This window comes from Camponotus floridanus, unplaced genomic scaffold (assembly GCF_003227725.1).
Source record: "Camponotus floridanus strain SB8 unplaced genomic scaffold, Cflo_v7.5 scaffold325, whole genome shotgun sequence".
NCBI lineage: Eukaryota > Metazoa > Arthropoda > Insecta > Hymenoptera > Formicidae > Camponotus > Camponotus floridanus.
In genome coordinates this window covers 8,795-20,534 of record NW_020229465.1, presented here as the reverse complement: position 1 = coordinate 20,534, position 11,740 = coordinate 8,795, and the positions used below count along the sequence as shown (strand labels likewise).

The following is an 11,740-nucleotide window of genomic DNA, read 5'->3' as shown; positions in this document are numbered from 1 at the left end:
CAATTAATATAAATAAAATACGGTATAAAAATTTCAACACGCGATAGTTAAATTAGTATAATATAATTACAATTAGTTATAAAGGGCTTATAGAGCGAGAAAATAAGTATATTATAAAAGTTTAATGTACATCAAAATAAGTTTATGTCGACGGTGACATTACAATAATACAGAATGGATCAAAATATAGGTACGTTAAAGGCGAACGTTTCGATCGATTTTTCGATCATCTTCAGCGCAAATATAATAATACATGAGCAGCAAGTGAAATAAAACGGAAACAGAGTTAAAAATATGACCAAATAAAACGCATTGAATATGGTTGTCAAATGACGGCGCAATAAAAAGATCGTCAATAAATAAAAACTAAACAAAATTAAACAAAAATACAAGTTAAAAAATTATGGTCAAAAGCGCGCATTAATAAAAACAAAACGGAGAAATTTTGTTAAGATTGATCGCAGAGACACATTGGAACCATGTGGGCCCCCTGCTAGTTTATTGGCTAGTGGGTGTGCTTCCATGGTAGTATGTGATCTCGTGCTAATAAATATAAAGATGGCAAAATCAAGAACCCGCTCTACAATCTCAAACTAAAAAAACAGAAAGTAACTTACTCAATTACAGCAATTTTTCCGTTAGAAATAAGTGTGGAAATATCTCGGATGATACAATACACATATAAATAAAATACATATGCGGCAGTGAGATCTGAAGTACAGCGTTTATATACAAGAGTGACAATGTCGTCAGAGCTTATGAAGATTGTTTATCAAACTGTTGTACGAGTCAGGTAAACATTCGGTGTCAGTTTGAAAATTTAGACCGTTATTCTGTCTTTTAATAAAAATTGCTTCAGACAAAATTCTCTTATAAAGGTTGGGTTCATTATCCAGCACTGTTATATCGTCCCATTTAAAATCATGACTATGTGACAATCTGTGGTCTGTAATAACAGACCTTGAGCTAGTATTGCGTCCGATATGTAGGCGATGTTCGGATATTCTGGTGCTAAGCTTTCTGCTAGTTTGGCCGACATAAGAAGCACCGCAGTCTACACAATCAATCTTATAAACAACGTTAGTCTTATGAAGTCTAGGAACCATATCTTTATGTACTTTGATAATAGAATTAAGTTTATTCATACTGTGGTAGGCTAGCTTTAGGTCAGAGTTTCGAGTTATTTTGTTAAAATTTTCAGACAGCCCTGGCAAGTACGGTATGGTAAGATAGGAGCTAGAATCTTGTGGCGAATTCTGTGGAGTTTTTTTATCAGAAACATTAATTAAAAAGTCCAATCTATGTGTAATCGTTCGAAAAATCAGTGATAAAGGATAATTATTATTTAATAATATGTTAATAAGTAAAGAAATTTAAACAAATACTAGCGGGCCCACGACACAAATAATAATTTAAATTGATCTTACCTAAAAATCGAATAGGAATACCCTATATGACGAAGTCACGTGACCCCCTCCTGAATACCTGAAAAATTAATATAAAATAATATTCGGTCATAAGAACAATAAATTTTAGCAGAAAGCTGCCAATATTTTATAAAATTGCAAAACATTAAGTATAACGTAATGGATAACATCTATATGCTTAAGGCATATACACATGAGCTAATGAAAAGAAAGAAAAACTAATTAACATAAACGGACCAAAATAACAGAAAAATTTAGACTAAAATAACTTAAAATCAGAATAAGACCAACGGACACCATCAAAATTCAACTACGAACATTTACGACCACACTCTCTTATACATGAGTGCATGTACCAAGCCTTATAAAATATTAACACTTCATATTAAAAACCTTCGCTTATAACAATTCCCCTTTTCCAATTATTCCAATGACAAAAATTCATAATATCAAACCCTATAAGTATATTTATATCAAAACATTACTTAGTAAGTTTTCGTATGATGAAATTATATGGACACCCTATATTCGTGTTCCTATTCAACGGGCGCCCCCCTGGCAAAAGTATCACCTGAATTAATAAAATAATAACATTAAAGATGAGCACTTATAACTACCATGAATATAAAATGTATATACACAATTGCAAAATGCATGCACATTTGCATGTGAGCACTCTTATACGTGTACCTATGGATATATATATATATATATATATATATATATATATATATATATGTATATCCACGTGCATATGAACATATGCAAATTTAATAATGTGAGACCAAAATCTTCCAAGAAATGAATAGAGCCCAGGTGCATAATGTGTAAAATGACACTCAAAACATAGAACCAAAATTCAAAAATTTTAATAAATAAAAATAAAGAATTATAACAGTGAATATAATATTAGCAACCTCTTACTATGCATAATATACATATACCATTAAGTCAAAGAAAATGAAACGTGAAAACAAGAGAAAGATAGAGAAATAATATGTGTACTTACGAATAATATTGCACAAAGAATATTATGCGTGTAACTTTACGAGTCGAACAAGCGTGCAAGGCCAAGTCCAGCACATCGCGTTATCTCCATTGGAATTTTTCAACATCCTCGCCCGACCTAAAGGCAGAGGGAAGATCTTAATTCGCGCTCGCATGAGTGCGTACCAAATTAATACATAGACTTTCCTTTTATAACTAAGCATTAACGAAATATTTTCCATTAATATTACACCATTATCAAGCATCATATATATATATATGCATACTATATGTGACATGTGAACTGAATACATGTATACATACGCATATATATTTTATAACAAAATTCAATAAAATAAGAGTAGAAACATAATAAATAATCGTCACGACAAAAATTGACATATATTAACATACAAAAATGTACACCTTTATATATATATGCATACTATATGTGACATGTGAACTGAATACATGTATACATACGCATATATATTTTATAACGAAATTCAATAAAATAAAAGTAGAAACATAATAAATAATCGTCACGACAAAAATTGACATATATTAACATACAAAAATGTACACCTTTATATATACAGGGTCTACCAAAAGTGTGGAAACCCCTAAATATCTCGGAAAATATACGTTTTACAGAAAAGTGTTTCCAACAAAAGTTGTAGGGTTTAAGAAGATCTATATACTGATTCTATCAGTTTGACCTTGGATGGCGTCGTCAAGGTCAGGTCAAGGTCACATTGACTTTTTTAAATGACACCCCCTACATTTGATTGCATATTCTTATAGCTTAATTCAAGAGCTTTCCAAAACACTATAATAATGTTCATTTTTATTAAGTACTTTGCGAGTTATGAGGGTTGAATGATAGAGTAGCGCCGGTATTAACATTATCCAAGGTGTACTACATGGAGGTTACTCGCTCGGATTTGCATCTGTTGTGTGTGTGATCCAGCTAACTAAGGCAAGATCGGTCGTGGATCCAGTCAGCAAAAGCAAAGACCCAACCAAATTACAATCGAGCATTTAAAGACCTGGAAAGCAATCGACATAGTAAACAGTAAATAAATTTGTGGATGCTCATTTATCATAATAATTGTTCGAAATGTGTGCGTGTGCGTGCGTGCGGTGCGTGTATACAGAGATCAGGTTAGGTTGCACCAAACGATTGCAAATGTGTTTCAATGTGTTAAAGTAAATGCTGAAAGTGGCTGCCATTTACTTCCTGACAATATGCTAATCTTTGGTAGAATGTAGAAATGACTTTACGATTCGTTTCAAAAGGTATCAAAGCCATTTCATCCCTTATTCGCTGTATCAATTCGTGAATGGTTTTAGGTTTTGTTCTGTAAACCTTACTCTTCAGATATAATTTTAATTAATCGTACGTTGTATTTGGACGATAACAATTAATTTCTGCTTGCTCAAAGCTGAAGTTAGAAGGTGCTCGTTCTTTGATAGCTTTATACATTCTTAGTTGAATTTTAAATGCGAGTTAGACTGCATGTAGTGCGTCACATAGCGGTAAATGAAGGAACTAACGAGACGTTTCATACACGTTTTATGGAGCAATTTTTTGGCAATTTGACTTCAGCGAAATATGAGGATATGTTGAGGAATCGATCTTGCCTTAGTTAGCTGGATCACACACACAACAGATGCAAATCCGAGCGAGTAACCTCCATGTAGTACACCTTGGATAATGTTAATACCGGCGCTACTCTATCATTCAACCCTCATAACTCGCAAAGTACTTAATAAAAATGAACATTATTATAGTGTTTTGGAAAGCTCTTGAATTAAGCTATAAGAATATGCAATCAAATGTAGGGGGTGTCATTTAAAAAAGTCAATGTGACCTTGACCTGACCTTGACGACGCCATCCAAGGTCAAACTGATAGAATCAGTATATAGATCTTCTTAAACCCTACAACTTTTGTTGGAAACACTTTTCTGTAAAACGTATATTTTCCGAGATATTTAGGGGTTTCCACACTTTTGGTAGACCCTGTATATGTATACTATATATGACATGCGAACTAATAAGTACACCCATATGCATACATATTTTGCAACAAAATTTAATAAAATAAAGGTAGAGATATAATAAACAACCGCCGCGACAAAATTAACATATATCAGCACACGAAAATATATATACAGGGTCTACCAAAAGTGTGGAAACCCCTAAATATCTCGGAAAATATACGTTTTACAGAAAAGTGTTTCCAACAAAAGTTGTAGGGTTTAAGAAGATCTATATACTGATTCTATCAGTTTGACCTTGGATGGCGTCGTCAAGGTCAGGTCAAGGTCACATTGACTTTTTTAAATGACACCCCCTACATTTGATTGCATATTCTTATAGCTTAATTCAAGAGCTTTCCAAAACACTATAATAATGTTCATTTTTATTAAGTACTTTGCGAGTTATGAGGGTTGAAATAATTTCTTAATTTTACATAAACCATAAAATATCTAGTAAACCATTCATTTTTCGATTATCTTACCTTCATACTTTTATGTACAAAATAATGAAAGGAATCAATTGGTGTAAAGAAAACATACAGTTGTTTTTAAGAAAAAATATGGAATTGTTAATTGCAAATTACATATTTTTTCTTAGAAACAACTATGTGTTTTCTTTACACCAATTGATTCCTCTCATTAATTTGTACATAAAAGTATGAAGGTAAGATAATCGAAAAATGAATGGTTTACTAGATATTTTATGGTTTATGTAAAATTAAGAAATTATTTCAACCCTCATAACTCGCAAAGTACTTAATAAAAATGAACATTATTATAGTGTTTTGGAAAGCTCTTGAATTAAGCTATAAGAATATGCAATCAAATGTAGGGGGTGTCATTTAAAAAAGTCAATGTGACCTTGACCTGACCTTGACGACGCCATCCAAGGTCAAACTGATAGAATCAGTATATAGATCTTCTTAAACCCTACAACTTTTGTTGGAAACACTTTTCTGTAAAACGTATATTTTCCGAGATATTTAGGGGTTTCCACACTTTTGGTAGACCCTGTATATATATATATATATATATATACATATATATATTACAAATTTTAACAAATAATTAATAATATTAACAACCCCATGATTTTATACAATTATTATTAACCTTATACGATGATTATTAAATATGATTCAGTAATTACGCGTTACAAATTGCCAAAATCAAATTTTACAAGCAACATATAAATATATATATACGTGCTAATATAAAAGTCGCCCAAACGAAATTCTTCAAGAATAAAACATTGTCAGAATCAAAAGACCTCTTGAATAAAAGATCACTGTAGAGCGTGCAATGAATTCCTTGAGCACATCCGTCGTGATCATTCCTAGAAGTAAAATAAGCCGCTTTTTCATACGTTGTTCCGAGAACTGTAAAAATACAATTTCTTTTAGTTATTAAGCAGAGCGATAATTAATTTCCATATACTTATATATACATATATTCTTATTGTAAAATCTATTGTAATGATAATGGCTTAACGCATTAGAATTTATTAAAATATTATTCGTAGACTTATGTAATCATTAAAAGTCGACTTGGAGAATTTTAAAATATATATAACATTACAAAAATTCTAATTGTTAAAGCCTTTATTAAACGAATAAAAATATATCTTGTAAATGATAAACCTCGATAATTAGTCTTACGATAATTATTAAATCTAGAAATATTACGCGTAAGATGTCAGTTTAAGCCGCGTAAACGAATTTTAAAAGGGAATTCATTAAAAATATTACTATTACCAACATGTCCTATAAAGAGAAAGAATGCGGTGAGCAATTCTTAGAAGGACATCCAGCATATCTATTCTTAGAAAAGAGATAAGCCATCTTCGTATCCGTTGCTTTAGCATCTGCAAAGAAAAATCTCTTATAACAATCCAAATGCTAAATTTTTCCTTACTAATTATTACTAATTCTAACTATATATATATGTACCATTGTAAAAAGCATTGTAATAATAATGATTTAATACATCAGAATTTATCAAAATATCACTTAGAATTTATACAATTGCTATAACTCGAACTCAAATTTTCAAATGACATAAATATGATATTGTAAAAATTCTGATTGTTAAAAATCATTATTAAAAATTATTCTTATAAAAAATTTAATAAGTCTAAGACTCAAGACTTGCAAACCCCACCACAAGACTCTCACCCACCACCTCGCGAGACTCATAACAGGAAGGGACAGCTCCAGCAACCGACCCACCAATCACCGAAGAGGCCCACCTCTTCTCCCCACCATTAAACGTCAAACCAGAGGAGGGGACCTAAGGCATCTCAGGCGTCGAGTCTCAGTCCTCCACGCCATTAGATCTCCAGCTCTTGAAGAGGAAAACCCTAGAAGCCTACCGGACACCTTAGTATATTCGAAAATAACTTAGTCGCGATTTCGACTTTTCCTTTCGAGACTTAGTCTCAATCTCTACTAAGAGAGTTGTATCAACACCAACACCGTAATAAAGTGCTACCACCTAGCAACTTCCGAGCCTTAGGCCATTTTCTGCGCTGCCTTGTCACTTCTTCAGGTTCTCACCGAGGTCGAGCAATCCAGGGAAGGAGCAGCGGTGCTTTTATCCACCCACGAATCCCGTCATCCGGTAAGGAAATAATTAAATAATAATTATTCTTAATCAACCTTGACAATAACTTTGTATATTAGCTTGATTTACTCTTGATATATTGACAATTTTCCTTGAATCTTACCTGTCCGTATACAGACTTTAAATTTTTTTTTTTGAGTTGAATAATTCAAATTTCAACCGATCCTCTGAGAACGCTCGAAGCGTATCCTAGAGCGTAGCGTCGTTCGAGTCAGTCACTCGATGTGCATTGGGTAGCAAATTCTACTCCTCTGCCGCTTTCACGGAGAGCTTCTCTCGAAGAATTTCTCCGTGGACCCTGTGCCGCTGTGACGTGACGTCTTGCACATCGATACTAGACTCAGAATTTAAGACTCGCTCCTAGAGGATCTGTCGAAATAATAAAATTATGCACTGGCTTACAAGTTAACTGTCAAAACATTTCATGGATTTTATACTTAATTGACGTAAGCCAGCCGCTCTTACTCGTACCCTTGTCTGTATCCCTGAATCTCCAGACCTCTCGGTGCAGCCGCATGCTCCTGGAAATTCAAAATATATTAAATAAATTATTACTAGTTGTACCCTAATGACCTGTATATCGCTGAACATTTCGGCCATTATATGGGAATGATTGAGATATACTATCATTATCAACATTCGTCTATCTCACAATAATCCATTAATCCGTATTATTAGTCTTAACTCTATGAATCACCTTGTTGTGACTACGTTTACCTCATATAGCCATTCATCTTAACAGGTGCCTTTCTACGCATCATCGTAAGTAAATCCCTCTTTGTGTTAAATTAATCGCATCAAACGTACTAAATGGTCATATTCCCTCGGTAGATGGTTAACCACCGCCGAACTTCTTCCGTTGGACGTGAAATTCCCTTCCGTGCCGCGGGTATACGCCGCCGCGCTTCACGGTCGATACATAGGCTCCCGATAGCTCGTCAATTGTTTGCAGATGAGAACAGTTTAATGAGCAGAGTAACGAGATACTCCGCCGTACATAGTTTCACTCCCTCCCGCGCATACCCTTATCGTCCTCCCCGAAACCCTCCAGCAGTTCTTCACGAGGAACAACTGCCCAGAGCCAGGCCGCCATCGCCCAACTACTCCCCCATCCAGGATTCATCCAATCCTAGTTATTCGCCAGTCCGGACACCGGAAGATCTGCCCCCCATACCGGAAGAACAAAGACCCATAGAACAAAGAACAGAAACGGAGGCTGGTCCATCCAACCAAGGCCAGGTTCAGGATCATCCTGAACCAAATTTCTACCCTGATAGAGAACCAGAGGGCCAGGTCTCACCAAGCAACATCCAACCCTTAGCTGGATTAACGGATGAAGATTTTATCGAGATTTACGAATACTTGCAGCGGGATAATTTCTTCAATAATCTCTGAAAGGAACAATATTATGATGTTATAATGAATAATAACCATATTTAAATATCGTCTTAGAAATGCTGTAGAGAGAACATTATCTACATACATATATATATATATATATATATATATATATATATATATATATGTATATATCCATATATATACAACGATATACAGGGTTTGTCCCAAAAGTAATGAGCCTCATTTTTTTGCCACGCGACTGTACAGCGCACACCTGCGCGACCGGTTGGAAGTGGTGGGGGGGATTCTAAGCTTGCCAGCAACGCCTGGTTCAGTTGCGTACGAGCTCTCGGAGCGGTGGGACGTCATTTTTAGTGAACCTCCGCGCAGAGCCTTGTCGTGGTTAGGATGGAGAGAACTTTGGAGCAACGCTATGCAATAAAATTTTGCGTCAAACTCCAAAAGACGGCGAAGGAAACGTTTGATTTGCTCACTCAGGCCTTCAAGAATGATTGCTTGTCGTACTCGCAGGTCAAAAAGTGGCCTTCCCGGTCTTCCTTGAACGACTTGTGCCACTGCGAGTACGACAAGCAATCATTCTTGAAGGCCTGAGTGAGCAAATCAAACGTTTCCTTCGCCGTCTTTTGGAGTTTGACGCAAAATTTTATTGCATAGCGTTGCTCCAAAGTTCTCTCCATCCTAACCACGACAAGGCTCTGCGCGGAGGTTCACTAAAAATGACGTCCCACCGCTCCGAGAGCTCGTACGCAACTGAACCAGGCGTTGCTGGCAAGCTTAGAATCCCACCCACCACTTCCAACCGGTCGCGCAGGTGTGCGCTGTACAGTCGCGTGGCAAAAAAATGAGGCTCATTACTTTTGGGACAAACCCTGTACGTTACCTATACCTGTCGAAAAATAATAATAATAAAAATTTGTAAAACTTTACGGAGGTGAAATAATAAAAGGAAACAGATCAAAAGGACAAATTGGGTCAGGTTCAATGCACCTAAAATTTATTTCCCGTCGTCAATCCTACTCCTGAAAGAAGCGTGAAAGATTCTTAATCTCTCGGCGTCCCAGGGTATAGCCGGCCTAGCAGGTTGCCCTGAAAAAGAAATAGAGAGAAGTTACGATTACGTAACAAACAAATACGTGAGAAGTTACGATCGAGACGTAACACCGGTTTAAAAGCATTCATTTCAACTTAGTTCAGTACTTCGCATCATCGCATGCTATCGTGAAAAAAAGTTTCTAATTCACGTTAGTACGTCGCACAGACGTGCGTTATCCGGATTAAAAGCATTCATTTCTACTTAGTTCAGTACTTCGCATCATCGAATACTATCTTGAAAAAAAATATTTAATTCACGTTAGTACGTCGCACAGGCGTGCGTTATCCGGATTAAAAGCATTCATTTCAACTTAGTTCAGTACTTCGCATCATCGCATGCTATCTTGAAAAAAAGTGTTTAATTCACGTTAGTACGTCGCACAGGCGTGCGTTATCCGGATTAAAAGCATTCATTTCAACTTAGTTCAGTACTTCGCATCATCGCATGCTATCTTGAAAAAAAGTGTTTAATTCACGTTAGTACGTCGCACAGGCGTGCGTTATCCGGATTAAAAGCATTCATTTCAACTTAGTTCAGTACTTCGCATCATCGCATGCTATCTTGAAAAAAAGCGTTTAATTTACGTTAGTACGTCGCACAGGCGTGCGTTACCCGGATTAAAAGCATTCATTTCAACTTAGTTCATTACTTCGGATCATCGCATGCTATTGTTACGTCTCGAACTCTAATTTAGGCTAACTAAATTTTATTTCATTCGATCAGAGGTTATCTCTCAATTTATTTTCTAGGGCAACCTGCTAAGCCGGCTATACCCCGGGACGCCGAGAGATAGAGTATTTCGCTTCTTTGTGTGAGAGGATTGACGACTGGAAATAAACTCTAGGTAGATTGAACCTGACTCAATTTGTTCTTGGAAATATATAATATGTTTATATTTTTATTATTAACAATTTAATAAATACATTTGTAGTATATATTTGTGTGTATAGATTAATTTTTTCATAGAATGTATGTATATGGAAAACGAAAAATAGATGTAGAAATTTATTGATACAGTTTAGAGATTTTACTCTTCATCTTCGGCAATGGACCTATCGAGTGATTCGATTAAGGCACTTGCGTATTCATCGGCGAGCCTGTCAGCTTCTTCTTCATCTGAGAATAAGGGCTCGACTTCTCGTTGTAAATTTGATCTTTCAAAATCTTCGATGTCTTCGAGAGTTAATGGAGAGTAACTCGGTGGCATGTAACCAGGCCACAGGGGTGATAATACAGGAGAAGATGGGGGAGAGTCTTGAGGAGTAGATGGCGGTGAGATTTGTATGTTTATATTTCTTGACGAGTGAATTTCAGCATTCTCTTCCCAGGCGCTGAATAATATTTCTGAATTTACTTCATCAAGGATGACCGTAGAGCATTCACTAAGATTGTCAGAATCGATTTCTGTTATGCCGTTGTTAAGTTCGTTGCTAGGTTCCTCAAGGGGGTCGTGCTCGTGATTTTCTGGAATGTCCGCTGGATCCAGAGAGAGAGGTGCGAATGATAACTCGAATTCTGATTCCTCGTGGTTATTGATTGCGGTTTCGATTTCTATAGGAATGTCATCGACATCTACGAAAAGTTGGCGAGGAATGGTTACGCCACTCCTGATAAATCGTTGGCGAATCTGTTCACGCCTACGGACGCGTCCTTCGCGAACTGAGTAAACTCTATTGGTTATCTGATCAACTCTACGTGAATTTACCATCTACAAAGGTGGTTCATTTTAGTATGGAAATGTGCGAGTTAATGATAATTTGTTAAGTATGATAGTTACTTACGATGATGTAGTAATTTTAGATTAATAAAAGATAGAAATATACACTCTCAGTGTGTATGTCCTGTTAAGAAAATAAAATAAAATAAATGAGTTGGATATTTGATTTAATAAAAATATGAGAGTATAGTTGAGTTTGAAAAATAGAGTCTGTAAAATATTCGGAAAACAAAGTATTGAAAATAATTAGGGTAAGATAAAGTATTAGAGATTTAAAATAATATAGTAAAAATAGGAATTAAATATTGAAATAGAGTTTTAAAAGCATATGTTCCGTATTAAGATTGTTAAAATGTGTATATAAATATATTGAATGATAATTATGAATTATTAATTTGTGTTTAAAATTTTCAGATTCGATCAGAAGTGTCTAGACAGGAAGGGATATATGGATACAGACTATGTCACTTAATGACATAAAAATAAAA

General features: G+C 35.2%; 1 protein-coding gene across 1 annotated transcript; it reads right to left on the bottom strand.

The window, feature by feature from the left end:
• Window positions 1-10,562: 10,562 nt before the first annotated feature.
• Window positions 10,563-11,328, bottom strand: LOC112638582. The gene is made up of 2 exons (XM_025410578.1): window positions 11,317-11,328; window positions 10,563-11,243 (listed from the first exon to the last, which is right to left on the bottom strand). The coding sequence occupies exon 2, from the start codon at window positions 11,241-11,243 to the stop codon at window positions 10,563-10,565; it is 681 nt and encodes a 226-aa protein (XP_025266363.1). The 5' UTR covers window positions 11,317-11,328.
• Between the last annotated feature and the right edge of the window lie 412 nt (window positions 11,329-11,740).

Bases quoted from the DNA above. Each gene is read 5' to 3' on its own strand.
- LOC112638582 (XM_025410578.1), bottom strand. From the start codon at position 11,243: ATGGTAAATTCACGTAGAGTTGATCAGATAACCAATAGAGTTTACTCA.